General features: G+C 45.4%; 1 protein-coding gene across 2 annotated transcripts; it reads right to left on the bottom strand.

The window, feature by feature from the left end:
* Window positions 1–8,688: 8,688 nt before the first annotated feature.
* Window positions 8,689–24,242, bottom strand: LOC120957779 (doublesex- and mab-3-related transcription factor A2). Of its 2 annotated transcripts, none has more exons than XM_040380139.2 (7): window positions 22,598–24,242; window positions 21,731–21,832; window positions 21,443–21,659; window positions 21,263–21,340; window positions 10,178–10,568; window positions 9,952–10,071; window positions 8,689–9,834 (listed from the first exon to the last, which is right to left on the bottom strand). In XM_040380139.2, the coding sequence occupies exons 1-7, from the start codon at window positions 22,742–22,744 to the stop codon at window positions 9,558–9,560; spliced, it is 1,332 nt and encodes a 443-aa protein (XP_040236073.2). In that variant the 5' UTR covers window positions 22,745–24,242; the 3' UTR covers window positions 8,689–9,557. The 2 variants fall into 2 exon arrangements, with proteins under 2 accessions (XP_040236073.2, XP_040236080.2); XM_040380146.2 differs by having other exon boundaries at window positions 9,668–9,805.
* Between the last annotated feature and the right edge of the window lie 185 nt (window positions 24,243–24,427).

Raw genomic sequence — 24,427 nt, 5'->3', positions numbered from 1 at the left:
GTCACTTTCATTCCGAGCTCACTCGAGAATTGAAGCTTTCACTGCTCTTCACCTTGATCATGTGTGCTAATTCTTACCGAGTTAACTTAATGACCATTCTGATTCGTTTGCTTGGAGGTAATTTGCGCTACTTTCCAATAAATACTCTCGCCTGTAAGATTAGCGTGCTCCAGATCGATGTCTGATCAATGAAATGTAAGGTGTAATGTGTACAACTGAGAAACTTTTTGGATTTTGAGAAATAAATTGAAAACTTCGACCACTTGAATAACGAAAATGGTAGGAATCTGGCACGAGATATAGCGTAACCGTTTGGATTTATTCTTTAATCTTTACATTTGCCTTTTATTAGTGCTATATACCTTTGTCACGACGATATTTATGTTTCGGCCCGGATAGGTGTATAGATTTCTTATATCATTACACTCCTATCGAGAAGTGTAACTTTGCTGTAGCCGTTCATGTTTATCATGCTTGTCGCTGTTTTCCACAAACTATATTTGTGTCAAAATAAACCTGTACTAAAATTCTTGTTAAACTCCGCTCGCCCACTCACTCTAACACTACAACAATAGAGCTTAATTGTGTCTATTTTGTTGCGCATCGTAATCAGTGCTTGAATTGAGCTCTTCTGCGGAAAGAATGAAGTATGCTGCAGTCATTGATAAATATTCCAATTATTGCTCTATTTTTCCATATGTTACATTAAAAAAGTTATTTTTTTAATGTGTCTACATTTTTTTTACAAAATAATGTATGTTATTTAATTCCACAAAATAGCCATGAACTCCATATCGAAACGATTCTATGGAACTATCTGTTATCCTCGTTGGCTGATCGGATTGCCCTGGGTTGGCCTTTTTTTATTGTGTGGTCGAATTTATCTCGATCAAACATCGATACGTGTAATGCACACAGTTTCCCAGGACACACACACACACAAACACACACACACACACACACACACACACACACACACACACACACAAACCGGCGGCCGTAAGCGATCAACGTAAGGCAAAACACAAATCCGACAGGTCCGTTTGATAAAAAAGGGAAAAAGAAAATACACATCAAATAGCATTCATCGCTTTTCATTCGCCTCGGGGGGTACTGTGTGTGTGCGTATGCAGTGCTGACAATTATGCTGTATTTATTTTATTTAGGATTTTTTGTTGCCTTGCCTTGTTGCCTGCCTTATTTGGTTTTTTTTTGCTTTAAATAAATCCTACTCCGTTCCTTCTGCGCCGATTGTTGCGATGGTTCGTATGCCCGCCGAGATGTGATCCTCGCACGATCCCATTCGGGAGCTTTGTTTGTGTGCTTGTGCATCATGATAATAGTGTATGTTTATCGTGAGCAGCATCAGTCAGTTGGGCAATTTTATTTCATTTCGTTTTAATGCTTGATTTGTGGTTCTCTGCTCCGCTCGTTTGTTGCTGCTTAGCCGGTTTCCATTTCCCAGCGAAAACCCTTCCGGGCAGACAAATGGTGCGCCACCGTGCGCCACTCCACCACTGTATGTGTGTGTGTGTCGCTTTTGTAGTAGGTATTGCATCCTTTCGGCACTTGGAAATTGGGGTTTTTTTTTCGTTCTTCGCTTATATTCCTCTCTGCAAGTCCCTTTCAACCATCACTATTATTAATTCTTTATTAAACAGCAGCTCGCCGTAATCTTGGGTGGAGCAGCAGCAGCAGCGACATCCGCCCGTGCCACCGCAGGAAGGATGGCAACCTTTCGGCATCCCATCTGGGAACAAACCGAGCGACGGATCAGGCTGCCGAATTCTGCACCGGGCGGTAGCACAGATCTTACCCGGCCGAAAGGCGACCGAAGAATAGGTACTTGGGCGTACTTGTACATGTACATCACCGCACTGTACTATCGCCATGGATAGCTGCTGCCGGATTCAGACTGGGATAATCGTTTACAAGTAGCTACAAGTTTGGCCTCGGGGGCCTTTGTCCGAGCGCCGTACGCCGGCAGTGAATGCCGGAAAAATCGCTCTTTTGCCTGCGAGATATACCTTTCGACCGTTCGAAAAAAAGAAGAAATCAGTAGCAACGTTAGAGCTTAGAAGGAGGAGGAAGAGGAGGAGGAGTAGGAGGACAAGGCAGAGCTGAAAAAAACACGAACAAGTGATTGAGTTTGTGATTGACTGTGTGGACCACAGAATGCAACCAAATAAACAACTGAACCATCCTTGAGGGGTTGTTTTTTTTTTAAATGTGAAAATGGTGGAAACCTTACCGGTTCAACAACGGTGGGTTTTCAAGCTGATCTAAGCCAAGTGTAGAACCCGTCGGGGGCATGGACAGTTCAGACAGTTCGTCGGGTTGCCGAGTAGAGAGGGCGGGTAATTTTGTTTGTAAATTTGTCTTTCGAGGTTTTTTTCCCCTTGTGTGTGCAATTGGGATTTTTTGTTGTAATTTATGTAACCCGTGGCAGATTGGGAAGGCTCTCTGTCTTTCTATGGAAACGAGATTGTATGAATTTATCTGATTGCAGGATGATGGATGAATATAGGAGAATTGGGCGCTGCTATTAATAATGACACTTTTGTAAAAGCTAATTTAAGAAAGTAATAACTGAAAACACTTAGAGGTTTGATGCTGCGCTTACCAGAATTGTTATAATGTCCTACTGTAAAGCAGAGAGAAAAAGATTTTCCATTATTCTTGATCTCTCTCTCTCTGCAGATGACGATCTATTCTAGGTTTGATCCATCAATCTGTGATCTACAAACCCGAACGCTTGGCACGGCACTACGACACTGTCTGCTTCAATGGTCGCTAATAGGTATATGTGTACATCAACCTTCCCGATTGGGGCATTACCTCGAGTCGGTTTCGTAAGTTTATATTTATTTTGCTGTTTAGGTTTTAAAATGTACGCGAACCGGCATTGCTAAATACGTAAATACTCCATTCCTAGCTGTCCGACTATAATCTTTTTACAACGTTCCGACGGCGGGCATCAGTTATACCCAAAATACATCGAACAAAAAAAGCGATCACACTGCATGTATGAGACGTACTAATTAAAAACAAGAAATATAACTCAAGCAAGTGTTTTTAAGCAAAAAAAAAAATCAGAACAAAAAAAATCCGATTCGCATCGAGTACACTGGGTTGGGCAGGAAGCCTTTGTGATGCTTTTAATCAAAAACATTCCATCAACCAGGATCGTTTGGATGTGATCCTTAGTTGATGTTTTCCTCAAAATATATCTTGAATCTTGAAAAAAGATATTGTTCAAACTTATGCTAGTAGATGTAGTTTTTTTTTATAAAGAATGAAATCACGTAAAAATCAACGAGTAAGACTATCTATTCCCTCTTTTATGAAATGTTAATATATTGAAAGAATTTGTACACATTCCATCCGCAAGGCTGCATATGCACATAGACAAGTACAGATGAAATAATAAAAAGCGAATGATATAATAAAAAACTCATTTCATCTTGCTGGTAACGCGTCCTATTGTCCTTTTTTATTCGGTTTCAATATGACCGGTGTTCACCGATCGTTAAAAATGATTTTAATCCTTTCTACATGCATTCTCTCAGCAATTCGGCTATTAGGGAGTCGACGTCGGGCGAACCTCATCCATCCCGTCCCTTCTATCTGCAGCATCAGTTGAATCGAATTTTTGTGTTCTAATAAAATTGACCAACTATCTTCAACTAAATCAACCTAACCCTTCACACGTTTTGTGGCAGTTTTGTAGTGAACGTGAAAAGCTGAAAACGTTCTGTTTTTTCCTTGTAATTTTCAACTATTTAGTTAAAAAACAATCAAGAAAGTTAACCCGAAGACCTCTTTCAATTACATTTCCGTTACTAACGTACTGGCTTTACCAGTTTCTTTTTGAATGTACAATCCAATATCTTCAAACTAGGCATTTAGTGCTCATCTCCAGGACATAGTTAACGTCGTCCATTACATAGTAATTCAAGCGATACTATCCAGGCACTGGGTTGAAATTCCCGTGTCCTTTACTAATATCAAATGCAACAGTTACTGTGATATTATACTTCAATGCTAAGATTTACTTTCTTCCTATATTGTGGCCGACATAATGGCATTACTGTTCATATCCGGTGTTCATAGCCTGCCGAGGCATTTCCGAATAGACTTGTCTAATGCTTGTAAACGCTTTACAGAGCCATATCAAATCTTTGAAATGGACCCCTATAGCTAGTAAATCCTCTTTTGAAAAGCTTTTTTCACTATCTACCAACAAGAGATGCCGGTCGATCTCCTAGAAACGTCTTTCCCAAGCCACCCGAAGCCTGCCTCTAAGCCAGGCTTTATCGAATCGCTTGCCCACACCGCGAAGTCAAAAGATGGAAATTAATTAACCTGCTGCGTGCGTTTGCCTCCTTCAAGCACTTCTTACGCGCCGGTGAGTAGATACAATCAACCGATTAGTCGCTGTTTGACAGTATCAAAACCTCAACCCCCGGCTGCAGATACCCAACACCCAAGCGCATTCCAACCCATAGCCAGCAGCAAACCCCTGGGAGGGTCGCAAACAATTGCAAACGCACAACAAAGGCGCATACTTCGTTTTAAATTTAATTAAGACAGCAGCATTCCCGACAGCAGCTCGCGCCAGCCAGATGCAAATACTACCCGCAATCAAACACACACATACACAGAGCGGGCAAGGGGAAGGGCCAAACTATTCAAGCGTCAACACCCGGCGGTGTCCGGGATTCCTCGCAGCAGATATCTTCATACCCACCCAGCTGCCTTCCCTTCCTTCCACAGTTGCCGAAACACGGGAGTGCATTTGAAAATGCGGAAAACGCACCGCTGTGCCGATTATTAAACGCGTATGTAGCGCCCATACATAATGTGGCCCGCCGGCTCGGGAAAGGCTTACACGGCAGCGTGCGGGAGGGCCCGGGCCGCGGCGACCTTCGGTAGAGCCCGACCGTACGTTTGCTATTGGCTTATTGATAGCAGATTACCCATATTTTACCCGTGGGTCATCTTTATTTGTCATCATCCCTCCGGCAGGGCGCCCAGTTTGAATGGCAGCGTGTTCTGTATTCCCCCGCTTTAAGAGCGGCCGGACCCTGGCAGTGCGAGCCCCGTGAACCCGGCACATGGTTTTGATATATGATTCTGTTTAGTATTCTTCCGTGGCGTTGGCGCGGCGGTTGGCGTCGGGTGAGTGGCTGAATGAAAAGAAATTAATCTCATTCCACGCTCAGTTGACAATGGTAACGACAATTGTTTCGAAAGCTGACGAGGGGGCTGGAGCGGTGAGGAGAGCAGGTGCGGAGAAGGGTGCGGCTGCGGTGCGTCGGGATCCAAAACAAAATTGGATTCCTTTTCCGATTCCGGTGCTAAAAACCTGGTGCTCGCCGGTTCGCGGCTGCCATAACAACCAGAACCAGCAGCCGGGCAGATCGTAAAGTCGAAGTATTTGAGTAGCAAAAGCAAAAACAAAAAAAAACCCTCCGAGCGAGAGCTGCCTGGTTTCTCGAAAGGCAGGTTCGCATCCTGGTCACGGCACCACGGCACATTCCACAGTTATCTGCCGGGGAGCGGCCAGATATTGCCGCTTTTGTTCTTATTGCGCTACGGTGGACAGGCAGAGAAGGGGGGGGGAAGCGTACCGATGGCATTTACTTTCAATGGCACTGCTAGAAAGCGGGAGAGAGAGAGAGAAGGTCAAATAGCAGCAAGATTCAATATAGGGTGGGCGTCAAAGACTCCGGTTACATCGCATCGAACGACGAGTTTCCACTATTGAATAGAAATTTATTTGCTGCGGGTGACAGTTGCAACACTTTGTGTGTGTGTGTGTTAGTGTATGTGTGTGTATGCGACGAGGGCAACATCAAACGTGTGCGCGACACGCGGCGGGAGGACAGAAGGTGATAAAATAATAATAAAGAGGAAAAAAAACGTAATAACCGCAGAACCGGGAGTCTATCGCAAGCAGTTTGTCAGTTGCGGAGGTGGCAAGCGGGGGGTCGGGTATCATTTTCCCTATCTAGATGTTGTTCCATTTTTCGAGCGGCGCTTTCCTTGCCGTTTGTTGTTTGATTTTACTTTTTCAAGAAAGTTTGCAAAAGTAAGGTGGAGGGATGGAAGCAAAAACCGGAAAAAGAAGGAGAAAAAATGCACATCCCTTTTTTTGGGGGGTGAGGTTTCGCAGGCAGACTCTCTTGAGTGAGGCTGACTGGTTGTCTATGCGTGTGTGTGTGTGTCGAAACGATTAGACGGCACTAAACGAATTGGTACGGTAATTGGATCGTACCGCTTGAGACAGTTTTCTTTCGCACAACGGATGTCCTTCCGCCTTATCCCTTTGCGACGTTCGAGCGGGTCGTTATGATTGTGCGTGTGTTTCGGATGACCACTTGAGCAAAGCATCAATACGTCAATCCTTTCATTTGCCGTCCTCGGTAGGTTCCGGTTCTCCAGAAGCTGCTGTCGGAAGGATGAAAAAAAGCTAACACAAACACACACTCCTATCTAAAAGACCCACGTCTGATATTAATGTTTCAATTGGATCGTACGCACACACTTAACCCTTGATGGGTCAAGCGATGGCAATCTATAGTTTCGTCGGCTGGCGAATTGGCGAAACATTCAAGAGATGAACAGTCATTTTTTTAGTTTGACTTTGAACTGTTGAAACGTGGAATGTGACAAATCGCCCTCGTAAGGAATGTCACAGCGATTCCAGAAAGGGTGCCATCGTGCTGTAATAAAGTGAAAAAGTGGCTTTGGGGACTCGAATTGTTGAGAACTCGAACTCGAACTTGCGTAATAGTGAACGAGTTACATCCTGCAAGTGTAGATATCCATTCAACACAGTTTTAAAAGAGTGACTCTTTTGCATGGCTCTTTTATTGTTTCGCGTGATGATCACCATCGAAAACAATGAACATATCCGTGGTAGCTTAATGTTCATTGTTGATACTCAATGAAAAAGCGTCATGACATGCCGAACACAACATGGGAGTGCTTGAGTCAACCGCAATACTCGGACTGACAAGCTGTGCTTAATTCCCTCGCAAGCATAATCATGACTTTTTTCTAGCTATGAACAGTGCTGCTAAAGGCCGCTGTTTCAGCTACCAACACTAATTACTGAAACGAAGTTTAAGTCAACTGTGTTGACCAGGGGTAAGGCTCAAACAGTTGATAGACCAATCACCTGCTTGATGACATTTTATCCATATGATAATCACGACATTCTTGGCACATGCTTGGCGAGTGGTAATGACCGCCCACAGAAAATGTCATGACCAAGTGACTAACCAAGCGTTTGTTCCTAAATTGTCACCTAGCATGTATTGGTCACACCAACTGCTTGAGCATCACCTTTGCTTATCACGTGACGCTGACATGGACTTTGCTTCAGTCAGAATGTTTTATTACATTGACAGTGACATTTTGCAGCACTGATTGTTCTACTCAATTTATAGCTTTTTCAATGTGAATCATTTTCACTTCTCTGCGAGAGGTTTGAATGCGAGTTGTCTCACAAAAGTGTACTCAATTGAGTTATTTAAAAAAAAAATCTTCGCAATTAGTTGAATCTTTTGCTTCGCTGACATAATTCAATTAAGACGTTTTTAAGACGCACTATGATGTTGGTTTCCTTTGTGTCTTTAATCTGGATGATGCCTTAAGATATACAGCTTCGTCTGTTAGTGATAGCTCTTTTTGCTACCTATCCCAGCATATCTTTTCCGTCCGAAAGCCTCAAAACCAATCGCGTAACATTATCGTCTGCTAAACAGCGACAATTGAGCAGTAGTTTAGATAGCAAACGTGAGCTTTTGCCAGCCCTCTACGTGAAGCGACTCCTTCTGTGTGCTCTCGGTTACACGTCTCACCGATAATATCACTTCCACATTTCCCGCACAGCTCAACACAATGCAAAGCACCTCTTCCGCCCAGAAGTGTACTTACACGGCGAAAAGCGAAAACAAACCCGCCCACCATCTGAAACAAATTAAATAATCATTCATTTAAGAGATCAGCACTCAGCCTCAGAGTGTACTCTGGCGGTGTTCATAAGCAACCTCATCACACACACACAGACTCTCAAAAAGCAAAAAAAAAGGAAACCCTCCGTACGACAAACACTTTTCCGCGCGTGCAGAAGAACCACAAACGGAGCACCGCATCCTCAAGGGTTAGGGCAGATAAATCAGTGAACGAAAAATTATCTGTCAATAACGGCCGAGGGGTTTGGCTTTTTCATTCGGTTTGTGCGCGGCAGAGAGAGCCGGTTTTTTATGTTGTTGCTTGTGGCCCTAACCTTCCGCTAGCCCTGGAAATAAAAAAAGGGTGTCCTTGCGTCCTCCCCTTCCCACCCCACACAAAGAAAAAGGTTTGTGTTTATTTACATTTTACTCCTCGCTGCAAAGGACGATGTTTTGATCCGGTTGATAAAATACGACCAATTGATGGTGCTAACAATGCAACAAGCGCTGTTTGGTCTTTGTTGGCGGGTTTTTTTTTAAAGGGAAAATGAGATTAGAGAGAGGGAGGGGAAGTCACCCCCGGATCATATCCCCTGGCTTGACGTTTCTGTCGTGACATGGGAGACGGGGCCGTGCTTAAAAAGGATGTGCTTACAATTATTGTGATATATTTGTGTTGGGTCCTTTCCCACACACGTCCGCTGGTTAGGTACAGGAGTTTATTATAGCGTCCATTTTTATTTATATACCTTTTATAGTTTATACTTTGCGTTACTTTTTTTTACAACACTGTTCACTCATTTCACCAAACTTATTGTATGTTTTGTTGTTGTTGCATGTTTGCTTCATTTGTTTTATCATTACGTGTTTGTTGTAAGTATAGTTCAACAATGTATGAGTGTAGCTGTAAGTGTGTTTGTGTTTTTTTTCACTAATAATAATATTTATCTGATTTGACGATATCTCTCGCACGAAACAATGCCACCGCAACTGTTGTAGCCTCGTGGGGCCGCTTGATGCCCTTGCCCTAGCCTGACTGACCACACTATTTGCTGTAATTATTATTCCACCATTTTTGTTTTGCCTGTTCCCTTCGAGTGTTCGAGCGCGACGCCTCGATATATAGTGTAGCTGCCAGAACCTGAGAGAGGCTGGGTAATCGGCGTCAAAGTAAGCTAATAGAGTTGTATTTTTACGCCTTCGTACGCATTGTCTGCTCCCTCTTCGCTCGCGGTTTGAGTCCCGAACGGGGAACAAGGCAAAGCACGAAGAAAATCCCTGCGGTAACAATTTACATAGAAATTAATCATCATTCCACTCCATCAGCATCTTCATTATCATCATTCACGCTCATCAGCAGGCACACTCCTGCCGGGAACGGATGGAGAAGGTTGCGCGTCGTTGCCCCATTCTCCGTGCAGGCATGCTGGTTCAGGAGCGCCTGAGGGCAGGATAGTGTACCAAGAACAGGCTCCGTTTTGGGGGAGGACGATTCGGTCGCCATCATTGGATAGGGTTAGCCGGCCGCATCTCTGAAGGTAACTGGCCCGCCCAAAAAGGAACCAGGTGTGAAGGGAAAAGGAAGAGGGATGCCTACTCGGCACCATCCACGCACGGACTGTTGGCGGGCGCACAGTGCTGACCGATGGTCTGCTGGTCGTGTTGCTGAGGTTGCTGCTGCTGCTGCTGCTCTGGATCCTGCAGTATAGTGGGCAGGTAGCCGGTGCCGGTGTAGGGCGCGGACAGGAAGCGCTTGGTGTGGGCCTGCTGCAGAAACGAGTACCGCACCGTCGGACTACTGAACGTTCCGGAAGGCATCAATGGCGAGAATGCCGACTTCACTGCAAAAGATGGTGAAGGTGTGGGAACACTTTTCACACACACACATACACACACACGCATACACACATATATATTGGCGAAGTTTTAGGGCACGAGCACAATGAGCTGTTCGCGGTGGTTCCTGTGCCGGTACAGACCAACCTACCTGATGGGGGAATGGAGCGCATCGTCACCGCAGAGCATCGCCTCCATCGCCTGCACGACGTCGCCCCGGTAGCGCTGCAGCAGGAGCTCCACCTCGCTTCGGCGTCGGTTCGGGAACACTCTGGAAGAGAGAGAAAGAGATAGAGAGAGAGAGAGAGCAAATCGGGCATCAGTACGGTGATGGTGTGGGTGAGACTTCCAAACATGCTCCAAGCCCCGGTACTTACCGCAGCAGCACGTCCACCGGCGACCGTTGGCTGGACGCTTGGGAGGCACTGACACCGAGGGCCTGCTGGTACTGGGTAGCGGCGGCCGGCGGCTGGTTGTAAGGCAGAAAGCCGGTGCCACCGTTCGTGACGGGGACGAGCGTCGCCGCCGGCTTCGTATATACATTCGCTGGGTCCTTCTTGAGGCTCAAGTTTTCCGGCGCGATCGAATCGTCCGGCGTCGAGTCCACGTCCAGGTCGGACTCGGGCGAGCTGGGCGGCCCGGTTTGGCTCGGCGACTGTTTGTCCAGCGGCAGGGAGAACAGGGACGACTTGTGCCGGGGGCTGCTGGGCGACGATTCCGACTCCGTCTCGTGGTCCGTCTCGGTTGATATGCGCTGGCGCTTCGGTCCTAGAGGAGCAGAGTTTGGGAAGCGTGGACAGAACATTGCGATGAGTTATGGGTTGTGACGAAATGTCATGGTGATGCATTTTTGGTCTTGGAAGAGACGTTCAATTGAAGCCTGAAGAGGAGTTATTCTATTCTACATAGAGACATTAAATGATGCTTATATGTCATCAGATCTTCGAGACAACTTCTTCAGATACTTCTAGAAAATATGTAGACTGTGATGTAGTATGCTTGTTCCTCCTGGAACAATAAGTAAACTCTGATCTATTATTGATAACACTTGTAGACATTAAAGTTCTTAGTTTTCCCTCTATGAGACATTAAACTTGTAAGGTGTTGTATGATCATCTGAGACATCCTTCTCTTTTTATCGAGCAGAGAGTGTAAATTCTTCAGAAATAATGAAAAATCCTGTCAAAATCTCTTAACGACACCTCTTGTTTAAAAATTTTAGGTCCTTATAAGGGATCCTAGGACCTTGTTCATATTTCAGTATTCATGTCCATTCATCCTACCCAACAAATCCGGCACATACCACTCTGCCCAAATAATTATTGGGACTTTCGACAAAGCTTTCATCACTCAGCCTAGGACCCAGCGGTTCGGCTGTCACAGCCTCTAGCGACGAGATTTCGTGTTCAGTGTTTACAAAATCTCACTTTCCATGCCTGCAAAGTTGTAGGTCGCCAGTCGAAAATTCGTTCAAATAACATCATCGCCCCTTTAGCGGACAATCAATCACGCGCAAACGATGCCACCGCGGGACATTCAGTTTTGATGATGTCAAACAGTCAAGCCGTCAGAAGCAAAAGTTCAACTAAAGCCTACCGAGCCAGGCTTTCCTGGGTCAATCTCGGCCTCCGGCCTACAGTGCCCGGGATCAATTTTCACCGACCCGACGAAGAGCAACAATCTTCGGGGCTGTTGTAAAGCAAGTCCGCACTCGAGCGAGCGAATGTCTTTTAAAATCGTTGCTTAAGCAAATATTGACATCCGCCGAAAAAACTGAATTTCTGTCCAAAACAATGGAGTGGAGTTTCAATATTTGCCCGAAGTAGGTTATTTATGTTAAAATAGATGGGCAGCGCAAGCAACACGGCAACCGCAACAGTGTGTACGTCCGGGAAGAGGGCAGTCCGTGAAGAAGTCAAAATAGTGCCACAGCACACCTTCCAGCCGCGCTAACACGACGGAGTGCCTACTCGTACGATAGAGTTTCAACCTGTGCCAGCGTCGCTAGCTGCAACAGTAAACACACTTGAGCGAGCGCAGGTAAAGTAGACATTTCCTGCACGCCCCCTCCGTCCCTCAGGCACGGTCCGGTTGCACGGCGTACGTGGTGACACGGGAGAAGCCGTGGCCGGATTGTGAACCAAACGGCAGCAGCAAAAGAGCAATGTGCGTGCGAGTGTGTGTGTGTGTGTGTGTGGAAAAAAATGTAATCATTCCAGATGCAACAGCTTCTGTTTGTGTGTACTGCCGGGGCGAACCCCTGGACGACGTGATGTGACGGCCCACGGCGATACTTCTCAAGTGGGTAGAGGCTCTTCTCGCACAACAACAACAACCGACGAAAAAAGAAAAAAATAATATACGGAAGGGGGTTTTGACTACGAATGTCAAATAAATGGCCCAACAGCCCCCGGAGGCTTTCGTCCCCGTGTCGCTTTGCGCTTTTGTGTGTGTGTGTGTGTGTCTGTGTGAGGGAATGTTGATGGGATTTTGTGAGCTTTGTGCCCTCCCGTACCTGTCGCAGAGCGGTGGCTGATGAAATCAAACAAATTCATTAACTGTATTTTGTACCTATTGTGCCTATTATTGCCAGGTGCGGATACTTTCGGGCCAACCAGACAGGGGGGAGGGGGGCAAACGTGTGGGAATGGAACGAGAAGCGAAGATTCGTTTTGATTCGATTTGTTTGACCACAAACGACAGCACTTGGTAGCGTGTGTGTGTATGTTTTTTGGCTAGGTAAGCTCTTTCACTCTCTATCTCGTTCTTTCTACCTAAAGGATGCGATTGCGGAGTGATATCATTTTACCTACATTAGCCCGTCATCGGGATTGATTTTTCGAGATCTCGTGTACCACACACTTATGGCAATAGGGGGTAATATGGACATATAGCACGGGTGTTGTTTTCCGTCTCAAAACTAAAGATTGTGTTTCGGCGGCTTCAAGCTTAAACGTATTATTGTTTTTGCTACAAGAACATCATACTATCAGGGAATGAAAAACAAAATTTTCAAACCTGTAGATATTAAATCATATTTCAATGACTTAACCATCGTCTGAAAGCAGACAAGACCAAAGGTGCAATAAAATCGAAATACAGGAAATGCATAAATAGCAACTATCCAAGCTGAAAGCAGACAAGACCAAAGGTGCAATAAAATCGAAATACAGGAAATGCATAAATAGCAACTATCCAAGCTGACATTGAGAAAAATAAATAAACTGCTTAAATTAAATATTTTGTAGGGTGAACAAAGTAGGACTTGAGCATTAATTAGATCTAGAAGAACATTGACAACTCATGTTTTGAGATTTAAGAGTCATTCAGCCAAAGGTCACCGTTCCACCTGCAAAGGATAGCTTCATTTGTTTTGAGAGCTCCACATACGTAGCTAACATATGTCTTTCATCTTTCAATATTTCTTGTACAATCTGTCCCCGAGTTACGCGAACAAAGCGTTCTCGAGACAATCGCTTAACTCGAATGTTCTCGTGAGTCGAATATCATGGGTTTCAGCCAAAATATAATCGAAATATTGTTATTTTCGATTAAATTTAACAAACTCTTAAGCAATTAATATATGAACACATATAAACTGTCAAAACTAAAAACTTGCATAACTCGAATTCGCTTAACTCGAGTGTCGCCTAACCTGGGGAACTATAGGATTGTATATACATTTTTATAATTCTATAAACAAATTGGCCCAGATTATGATATCGCATAAACTGTGAAGAAATCGAGCATTTAGCTCACGAACCACGATTGCATATGATCAAAGAGGTTTAATTTGAATCATTTTAAAATGACTTAACTTTCGAAATCATCATCAGATAGAACGAAAACGTTCTGGCAAATTTGAGCTCATTCTGTGCAGACAGTTTAGTTACAATCCAAATATTAAAAACAACAAAACATTCAAAATGTTTCAATGTTTTACAAACATTATTCAAATCAGCATTACCTTGGAAAGAGTAAAAAATCTTTGCTCGTTGTGCTTAAATCTTAAACAATCGTAGGAAATTTAAAACTAACTTGGCTTTTTAATTCACTCTTTTCAATCGATCAATGCTCATTGGAACCAACCCTGCCCTGCTCCCGGAATGGAAACGGCTCAGCGATAGTGTATGCTCTTGGCAAACACATCAATTACACCGTTCCGCCATCCCGCCACCTTTGCTCGCCCGGTCGCCCGGTGGTTTGACATTTGTGGTGAAATAATTGCCCGGCACCGGTCTGGCACAATGGAACTGCTGCCGGATTAGCGCATCCGGCCGACGTAAACATGTTGCTGAATTTAATCAGCTAAATTTGTAAGCCCCTTGTCTATGCAGCCCCGAACGTTCACGTACGTCAACCATCTCCAAACAAAAAAATAAAATAAAAATAATAATAATAATAATACCCCCTTCTCAACAAAACTGTACAACCCAAAAGCCCATTGTAGGGCATTCGCACGCGTGAATTGCAATATCGGTGAAGTGTAATTAACTGGTGGTTGAGTTTAAATTTGTTTGACACACTGCTGCAACAAGCAAAAAACGGAAAACTCCCATTGGTATTGACACATTCGCCCATCGTCACCAGCGCGCCCCTCGCAAGTCAACGCTTGACGCTGCCAAACGCACGCACTAAGCCGGCTGTGTTTTGCGCTGTCCGATGCCCTCGAGCCCTCCCTACTCCCTTTCCCCCATCGGCCCAACTAATCGGCCCGTGCGCCCGGAGAGTGTGTGTCTCCTGTTTCCCCTTATCCTCGGTTGCACAAGTGTAAAAACGCAAAAACCATATTGCACGGATCAGTTTAATTTCCGTTTGTCGCGGTAACGCGGCCCTCAAGCCGCACCAAAACGACCAAAAACCACCACCAGCACCAGGAAAATTCACCCCACACTACGCCAGCGGGCAATGAAGGGCGATGAAGATAATTACTTTCCATCAAATCATCACCATAAAATTGAGCGCACGCACACGCTAGATTAAGTCTCGCTCGGGCTGGCAAACGGGTAGGCGAAGGGACAAGGGAGCATCACACACCCGTTTTAGCGGGAAGCCACAATCCTCCGCCACGCGCTGAGGTTAGCAATAGGGGAAGGATGGGAAAAGGGATAAGATAAAGGATGGAAAGCGAGCGAGCGAGCGTGTTACAGATGGTAGAAAAGGATATAAAATAAAACACCCTTTTTTGCGGGTGTACTTCTTGCCTGGACCGTTCCATTGAGCGAAGCGATAGAAATTGAATTAAAATAAAAACCTAAAAATCCGGCAAAAACTGTGGAAAAAGTGCAAAAAAAAACCTGCGAAGCCACCTTCCAGCAGGTTCAACAAGAGAAAAAAAAAAACACCCGCCAACCAAATTTAATTGGAAACCACGGCACAACTGATCCACCACCCGCAGCAAAGTTTGGCATGCTTCCTTGGGTCGGCAAAGTCACCCCCAGCTTCCCCTCCCGGCTTCGCTCACGCATGATTTATTTGTTGGAAAAAATTTTGATCTCCATCCATTCATCCCCATTCATCCCCATACCTCCCAAATGCCAGCAATTTCGCACTCCGGTTTGGTATTTCAATTTCCATCCACACAACAACAAAAAAAAAAAACTCTCCCCTCCACCTAAAATGCTCCGCAAGTGCGACCGAACCATCAGCACACCTCGGCATCTGCCCCTGGCCAACGGCCGTAAAGCGAGGTCGTCTCCTATTAGGTGGAAGCACCCAAAATTGAAAACATATTTCATGAGATCATTCATGTCGGGCCCCCGTTTGCCCCTGGCTCCTGTATCGCTCGCTGTACGGTGGTATGCGCGCTTCTGTGGTGCTTTTTTTTTTTTAATAAGATCGATGCTTTTGTTGATTGAGTTTCGAGTGGAAATTAAATTGTATCCCATTTGCCACATTCAACCAGACAACACGGCACTTCACCGGGCAGCAGGGCACGGGCGACTGGATGCCGAAGCAGTGACAGCCACAGTACAGTTGCTCCTCGGGACCGTTTGGGAAAGGCGAGAAAAGCGGGAAAGAATGAAAGAAAAAGACGGATACAACAAAAAAAAACTGAAAGCGGTAACGACGAGTGGAAGAATTGGAATTGCAGAAGCAGATATTTCGAATTAAGATAAACTGTCTTTTGACAGTAGAAGATCGGTGCCATTCATGCCTCGCTCGCTCTCGCATTCCCGCTCGGGCCGAGCTCGGCGCGCTTCGTGGAAGTACCGGCCCCGGTATGCCAGGGGTGGCAGAACACTTTCGAGCACACTCCGTAGCGTCCGAAGGTTCGTTCTTTCGCTGGAAACAGGGGCGGAGAGGTGGGAGGGGAGTGCAAAAGGAAATGTAATACCTCTTGAACGGCTATTGTGCTAACCGAGGAAAAATAAATACTCGCTCCGTGCAGTATAAGGGATAAGGGATATTAAAAGAAAGAGAAAGAGAGACAAAAAAAGAAGAAACAAAAAATGAGAGGAGGGAAAAATCTGCATCCCTGTATTGGAAAGCATTGGCAATATGGTTTGGTTTCCTGCTTTTATTTTTTTTTTATTTTTGCTATTTATTCTTTCCCACTATACTGTTACCTCTCGCTCTCTTCAACTTTACCCTTTTTTTTTACTTCACAGAAGCAAAAAAGAAAAAGGGCAAAAAGATGAGCTGCTCGAACAGTACTGAATGCACAGTACAATACCAGCAGCAACAGCAAGCAACAAAAGTGCAGGAAAGGTTAAAAGAAATTAAAAAAAAAAGGAAGCACTCACGCACACGCTCGAGTGCGTGCCGATCCTTGTGCGTTAGGGGCTGATTAAAACATTTTGCATTATAATTAAACGCCGCTCACACACACACACACACACACACACACACACACACACACACACACACACACACACACACACACACACGTACACACGCACATACACGCACAATTGGCTACCGAGCGAAGGGTCATTTACTGTTAATTTCTCCCTTACCGTACGGGGCGGAGTTGTTATTAATTATTTGTGGTTTAATGCTTTGCCATCCGAGTTTACCGAGCTTCCGGTTGCCTCGCCCGTCGCAGAGGATTAAAAATCGATTCGAGCGAATTGCGAGCACAGATCGCACCTTATTGCACAGGGTGGGGGTAAGTCCCGGCGGAAGCTGCGCTGCATTCGACACTGAACGCTTTATTGCATCCCGCCTCAGCGGCAGCGCTCGCCATCTCGAAGGGTGTTGCTGTGGCAGGAAATAATGACTTGCAACGACATGGAAAAGACGTGCCGCGCGGTTGAGCGGTGACACTGTTACGCCGAAGGGTGCGGCTAGTGCTGGAAAGTGGACGCAAATTGGGCCGTTTTTTTTGCGCCGGCTGTTTCCTTTTTTTGTTTTCGTTTTGTTTAGTTGCTTCAGTAATGTGTTTAAAGGCGTTAGATGAATGGCATTTTAGAGCAATACAATAGCGTAAAAAGATTTGAGGGGGGGTTGTAATTATGGCTAGCGATACGGGCACATTAATGTAATTAAAAACTATTATTTAATGACTTTTGAAATGCATAGTTACACTAGGAACTTAAATGCCATGGTAACAATCGATGATAATTATTATGTTATGTTATTATGTTATGTAAAGTACAACTACAAACTAAATTCATTTTATTATTTTCGTTTTGTTGGTCAAACAGCTATCTTGTATCGAGGAGAAACACTCAAGCGTGTGGCAATCAAGAGTTTGAATAACCACTTATAAGTGAAAAGAGTTATTGTTATAAAAGGCTTTTGTTGCAAACATATAAAACTTAAAGAACCTCATGTATTTTTGTTTATTTGCAAAACAATGCTCTAAAGCAGCGAAGTCAAACCCATTTGACCACGCGGGCCAAAATGCTGCTTAAAATAGTTTCACGGGCAGCAACCTAGTTTTTGTATGATATTACACGATACAAATATCGGATCGTTGGCATTTCATTTCATATTGGGAAAACAGTTGCGTTAGAACAGTAAAAACTTTAATGCAAAATTAATTATATTTGAGCCAGCTAACGAGATTAGGTACGCAAAAATAATGACAATGACTAACTAGGTTGATTTCTTCATGGAAGAATAGTAAATTTTATGTTGATATTGGCGTGAATCTCCTTTCCTGCGAATTTTAATAGAAATTCCCTTTTACAATGGCGACTAAAATTAGAGCTGTAAGCTCACCTGTATTCTAGTCAATTTACTTTGATGCTGCCTCATGAAAAGCTTGAAATCGGTCGTAATATCCTATCAACAGTAATGCGTGTTTTAGCTGACGTCTGATTTCTGCTGATTTTTCAACGCGTTGAAGAAATGTAATGTTCTCAGCAAACACCATGCCTAAAGTGAAGGTTCGATCTGATACTTTCCCAAAATAATATGACAAACAATTGTCAGAGCTTGCGTTTTGTAGATATTTCTGTTGGACGAGTAATTTTGTTAATTTTTCGGAGTCTTTTTCTTACAGAAATTGGCCCTGTTGGTCACCAAGTACCCTGATTAATGCAGACATGTGTCAGTCGATTCCATAAATTAACGATGTTTTATGAGTCTAAAGCTACAACGTTTATTTGTTTTGTTAAACGGTTCTAGAAAAACAAATTATACTAGCAAAACAGTTTATTCTTTGTAATGGGAGAATTATGAGGGATGATTATGATTCAATGCTCGATTTCAGCAAAATACACATTTTTGGTTTTAGTTCTACAACTCTAACATTTTTTTTTGAAAATTCTTATTTTTTTTGTGTATATGGATGGAGAGAAAACAAAGGAACACGCCGATAAGGTTTTCTGACAATTGATAATGCCTGACAATTAGTAGATAAATCTGCAAAGTTTTAAAAGTACATGTGTCTGGAATTGATTGATTTATACCTGTACTGTAGAAGCATAAATGCAAAATATTTTTTTGGTCAAGCGGTCGTGGGGCACACCGAAAGACTTCCAAAGGCTTCTAAGGGCCAATAGTTCGACATCTCGGCTTTAAAAGATCTATAGGGTAACGAATCGTAAATAAATCTCTCCATTTTGGTTTGTAATTTTTGCTTTTTCTGGATAGTTAGTCGAGTTTTACAAGAAATGATATACGCACAGATATTTGAGTATGCGTCTTTACTGTCCCTAGACCATTTGGACCTCTCTTTTGAAACGCGTAATCCTATTTCCATGTAATATCCGAACACTTTTAGTTTTGCTTTTGAAAAAACAAAGGCACACTGTTGTATGTTTGACATGCCTGACATTCAAGTACGCCATATTGTTTGCTCTCATTGAAACAAACGCGATCACTAATGATCGGTGATCCCAAACCTAGACACATTATCAAAGTGCACACAAAACGGCAAAAGAAAGTCACCGGGGTGTAAACGGTTTCGAGCAATTGTACAGGGGGCGCCCACCGACCCGATTGTACCGGCAAAACCGGCGAGTCAAAACGCCAATATGCCAGAGCAAAGCAGGATGCAGAAAACAAAGCGGCGCATATTTTTGCGACGCCTTAATTGAGCCGAACCCTCCTGAGCGGGGCTGCGTTTACTGCGCGCTAAACAAACCGTGCGATTAGTGCAGGTAAAACCACACTAACACACGTGCGCCAATTGAAAGGGCATGGAACATGGAGGATGTATTGATCCGCGCACGGTCACGCAGCCATGCATTCGCACACGAGCTCTAGCGTGGCGTGTTTTGTTTCCGTTTGTTTCCTGTTTCCCGGTAGTAGCGAACGGATGATTTGATTACAAGAAGGAAGGGCGTGTGTGTGTGTGTGTGTGTGAGGGAGAGAAAGGGAGAACACGGGTAGGGAAAAACAAAATCAATTAAAATCCACACACAAAAGCGATCCGGGAATGTGAGGCTTTTGTCGAGGTTTTGTTGAATCCTGCAACACAAACACCAGCGAGCGAGCCGGAGCGATCCACTTCAGGCCGCCGATCAGCGGCGGACGGCGGGGCAGGGGCGCTCGCCGTCGAATCAAACCGTTCGCTGGAATGAAACCCGAACCCACGTGTAGAAGTGGATATCGAGCAGACAACTAATGCCAGTACTGCTGCTGCTCGGCTGCTGCGCCGGGACGGGAGATTTTGATTCTAGTGAAATTGAACAAAAAAAAAGCACACACACACACACTCACACGGACAAAATCGAACCCTCTCGAGCTAAACGCCAGCCAGCAAAAACGGTTGTTCCGTCCATCAATGAATCTAATTGAAAGCCAAGTTAATATGTACGTGTGTGTGAGAGCGTCTTTTTTCACTTCTTTCCAGCTGATGGGACGCTTTGTAACGAACGGTTTTGGGCCGGATCCGAAGGTTGTTTTTTTTCCCGTCCAAAAACCCAGATCGTGTTACACCCTCTCCCCCGTCGGGAAAAGGACACTGTTTATTGTAGCGAAATTGAAGTACGGGTGCGTTGCTAGCTTCCTTTGAGCGGCGAAGGAGTCTGCTTGCAGGTAGCAAGTTTTAATCCAGCTTTCGATACAACATAATAGAAAACGATTGGATAATTGCAGGTTCAGGGCACAAATCACGCATAACGCATTGGTGGGTTCTCAGGATGCAACGTCCAAGCTACTGGCCCTCGGAAGAGAGGTGGGTAATGGGAATCGCCCGCAGGAGGGACCGATCGGGACGGTGTGAAATCGATACCGAGGTGCAATTAAAAGACCAATTGCAGCGAACATAAACAAGCAACGTTGTCGGTGCGTTGTTCCCCCAGGCATTGCTGCATTGGCGTGCTGTTGGCTATTTTTCTTTCCGATTTGATTTGCTCGCTGCGCCACAATAGACAATAGACATTAAGGCTATTAGACAGCTTTTGATGCGCACTGGGGCGTCTCATGCGGTTGGGCGCGATTGTTTGCAGCGATAAACGAATAAATGTTCAGTAATGATATTTTCTCGGAAAAGGGCAAAGGAACCCTTTCTTTTTTTTTGCAAAGGATGGGCGAAGAAGCAATGAAAAGGTTAAATATGATTCACAGTATTGATAGGATACTGAAGAACGCAACATTTTCAGAACATTTCAATGTATCTCTATAACCACTTTAGATTCATCCCACAATCGAAAATTGCTTTTTTCGCTGGAAATTTGAAGTTATTGAAAATCCTCGACAGTTCTTCTTTCTCGTGGTGCAACAAGGAAAGAATCGCTTTCTTATAATCTCTCTGAGGCCACATTGCATATCGAAGAAAAGTCTCATATGCTCCGCTTGCGAGAATCGAACTAGCGTCAAGTCAATGGGGACCTACCGTAGCCCGACTAACCACCTGATCTACGAATGACCTACGTTCTGCGGTGCGCCAATAATCGTTTTGATTGCTCACACACGCAGTACGAGTCGGATGTTCGGTGGCTTCTAGGGCTTCGATGTTTTAATTATGCGAGATGAGATTTTGTCTTGAAACTAATATTTGCCAAATAGAACAGAGAGGGGGAAAAAACACACCAATCAATCAAATCATTTCTGTGTGTACTTACCGGGGCTGTCCGGTTCGCTGCGATTGGGTGAGTAGGCCGAGTGCATGTGCTCGGACCGTAGCCGCTGCACGTCCGTGTCTGTTTTTAAAAAGTAAAAACAAGGATACAACACAGAGCATTGCAATAATTTCCGCATTAGTTGCTTCGCTAGAAGACTCGACGACGAATGCGATCGCTTACCTGCGTCGGCCGATGTGTAGCTGTGGTGGGTACCACCACTTTCTGCATCGTTCGGCGGCGACGGTATGCCACCGTGGAACTGACCGACCGACTGTACCGAGCCGACCGAATCGCTCGCGGGCGTCTGGCCAACGCCGTGCACGCCGGTCGTCCCGTACAGCAGGCCCAGATCGCGCACCTCGTTCTCCTCCTGTGCCTGCTGGCGGCGGAGTGCGACCTGCCCAACAAAAGACCCCGTAAGTTTGCTGCCGAGCGTTTTGGCATGCGTTAAAGCGGCGGTACACTTACCTGGGCGGCCATCACTCGCTGCCGTTCCGCAATCAAGGTACACTTGGCACAGACACAGTCCCGCCAGCGACAGTAGCGCTTGTGTCCTTTGAGGGCGCTCACCTGATGGCGTGGCGCGTGTACACGCGGCGCGGGAGAGAAAGAAAGAAAAAATAGAATTGGCGTTAGTTGTGATTCCTTGGGCGGACAGAGCGCGCGCGACAACTGCTTATTGTACACCCAACGCAACATTGGACGAAGCATGGGAGAAACACAAATGGTGTACAAAAGAGAATCTTTTTTTTTTTTTGTGAAACATTTGGGGCAGGAATTTAGATGATAATTTGTTCGTTCAATGTACCTCACGAGTAATTGGCACAGGGTGCCTTCTCGGTTGATTGGTGGGGTTACTATTTCCTTGCCTCCAGTCTGTTTGTGGGTTTCTTTCCGTTTTACCGTTTTGCCCCCTTTTGCACACAACTGCACAGCACCTCGACAAAGTGTTTGCTCCGGATGAGCTGCGGCCAAAAGCATACTTTTGAGGGGCCTGGACTAACTAGGAGTAGGACTTTGGGTAGGCTATCCAGGATAGCCGAAGTACCTTGGAGCAAGAAGATGTCTCAAAGCTGAAGCAGGAAGTGGGAGGGATGTTAGATCCCGGGCTCTCGAGGCTCTTCGCTACTGACAGATCACTTTGGAGCTCAAGATGTTGAGGACCAAGTCCTAAACGCTTCATTGTTTTGTACAAAAACCAAACGGCCTGATCGGCAAAGACACTCGCGCAAAGCGCCTAACTTGAGAGTTTGTTTTTGTAATGAGGGAGATGATTTTGATTCTGTTCGGGTACTGTCTGGTACTAGGGCTTGCAGTTGGGACGCCTTCACTTACCACTCCATGGTTGCGGCACCGGGCACACTTGGGCGTGCGTTGATAGCGTTCCGAGGCCGCCCGGAGGAAAAACGCTGGCGGCAGCGCACCCAGTACCGGATGTTGCTGCATCAGGTTCGACATATCGACACCGCTCGGCAAACTCATCCTGTGTGTGTTTGGTGATGATCGTTTTCCTTCAAACTTCCCAACCAAATGCACGCGACGTTACGTTTGGATAGCTCAATGCTCCTGAGTTGACCTACTTTCTTGTCAACTTGCACCCTATTACACACAAATCTTACGTCTTTCACGGTTTAAACCACAGCAGAAGCACGGTACCGAGCGCCAGAAAGTGATTCGGAAAAAAAAACTTCAAGTGCCCTTGCCAGGGAGGGACACACGTGTGGCGTCCGACGCCACGTTGCGTGCACAACTGAAAACGGCACGGGTTTGCAACTGTTGCTTCCCAACGTACACAAGTCACACACAGCACACACAGGGCACATTGAACGCACACGCTACACTGTCCACCAAAGCACGCACCAACGTACGACGACCAGCTGGAGATGATGACTGCTGCTGCCGAGCGTAACACATTCCTCGCCGAACATTCAAAAGCAACTGATTCAAAATTGTTTCAACAATTGCCACATCCCCGTATCTAAGCGCTAAGAGCCTAAAAATCGGATAAACAAATAGGGAAGCGCGGTACTGCGAAGGGGCGGGCGAAAAAAGAAACCGTTCCTAGCTCTCCCCTCTCCGCTGGGCCGGGGCAGGGCAAACGGCGGGGGACTACAGTACACGGGCTGAAACAGAAGCAATGGGCTACAGATAAAAGAATACAACAACAGCAACAGAGGAACGAAAAAAAAAAACAAGCAACAGCAACAACCACAAGGCCCCGGCAAAACCCCGAAGCCATCCTCCAATTGGTGGAAAGCGAAGAGTTGCCAAACGCTGTTTTGTAGCTGTGCTGTTGCAGAAACGGTCGGGTAAGCGTGACAGCTAGTCGGACACACGCGTGTCGTCGCTCGACCCGTTGGCGGGACGGAGACGACCGGTTACGCCCGTCCTGCAACATTGAAACGTTCCCTAAAGGTGAATACAGTGTGTGTGTGTGTGTTGTGTGCCTTATGGTTGGCGGAACGACGAGAAACTGTACGCAAGGGGAGCCACATCTGCCCTGCCACTTTACTTTCGCGCTCTTTCTCTCTTTTTCACCGCATCCACGCTTACTTTGGTCTTGCTTGCGCAGCCTGCAGTACATAGATGAAATACAATTATACAACTCAGCCAACCAAAAACCCAAACGCCGGCCCAAAGTCCTGGGAAATATAACCGAGCACACACACACATACACACACACACACACACGCGCTATACACCATGTATCCTTGTTAGTGCCGGATGGGAGGGCGTAGGACGGCGCTGCGATGCTGGCTGGGCGTGAAGCGGGTCATAGCCGTTTCCAATTCGTGCGCGTGTACGATCGCGCAACGTTTTGCGGACGAGGACGCAACGTTTATCTGCTTCCCTGCCCCCTGGGAGAGGAGGGCACGGGGGCTCGCTATTATGTATCGACACGATCGGAAACACTTTTGGATGGATCCTTATTTAGTAGCACAACATTATCGATCCAGTTGAGTATACGACTCTCTCTCTCTCTCGCTCTATCTCTCTCTCTCTCTCTCTCTCTTTTACTTTCTCTGCTGCTCCAGTTTCGAATTTGCACCACATAGCGTACGAGAGCGTGTGATAGCGTTTCCAGGATTATTGTGCCCGGTTTCACCGTACAAGCGCACTTCACTTCACAGCTGCAAACTATTACACACTGTATCATTATCTAAA

The sequence above is a fragment of the Anopheles coluzzii genome, chromosome X, assembly GCF_943734685.1.
Source record: "Anopheles coluzzii chromosome X, AcolN3, whole genome shotgun sequence".
In the NCBI taxonomy this organism is placed as follows: Eukaryota; Metazoa; Arthropoda; class Insecta; order Diptera; family Culicidae; genus Anopheles; species Anopheles coluzzii.
This window is presented reverse-complemented; position numbering and strand designations above follow the sequence as displayed.

Bases quoted from the DNA above. Each gene is read 5' to 3' on its own strand.
- LOC120957779 (XM_040380139.2), bottom strand. From the start codon at position 22,744: ATGAGTTTGCCGAGCGGTGTCGATATGTCGAACCTGATGCAGCAACAT. The intron at 21,833-22,597 runs GTAAGTGAAGGC...CCACGCCATCAG, and splicing joins GGTGCCGCAACCATGGAGTG to GTGAGCGCCCTCAAAGGACA. The intron at 21,660-21,730 runs GTAAGTGTACCG...TTTGTTGGGCAG, and splicing joins AGCGAGTGATGGCCGCCCAG to GTCGCACTCCGCCGCCAGCA.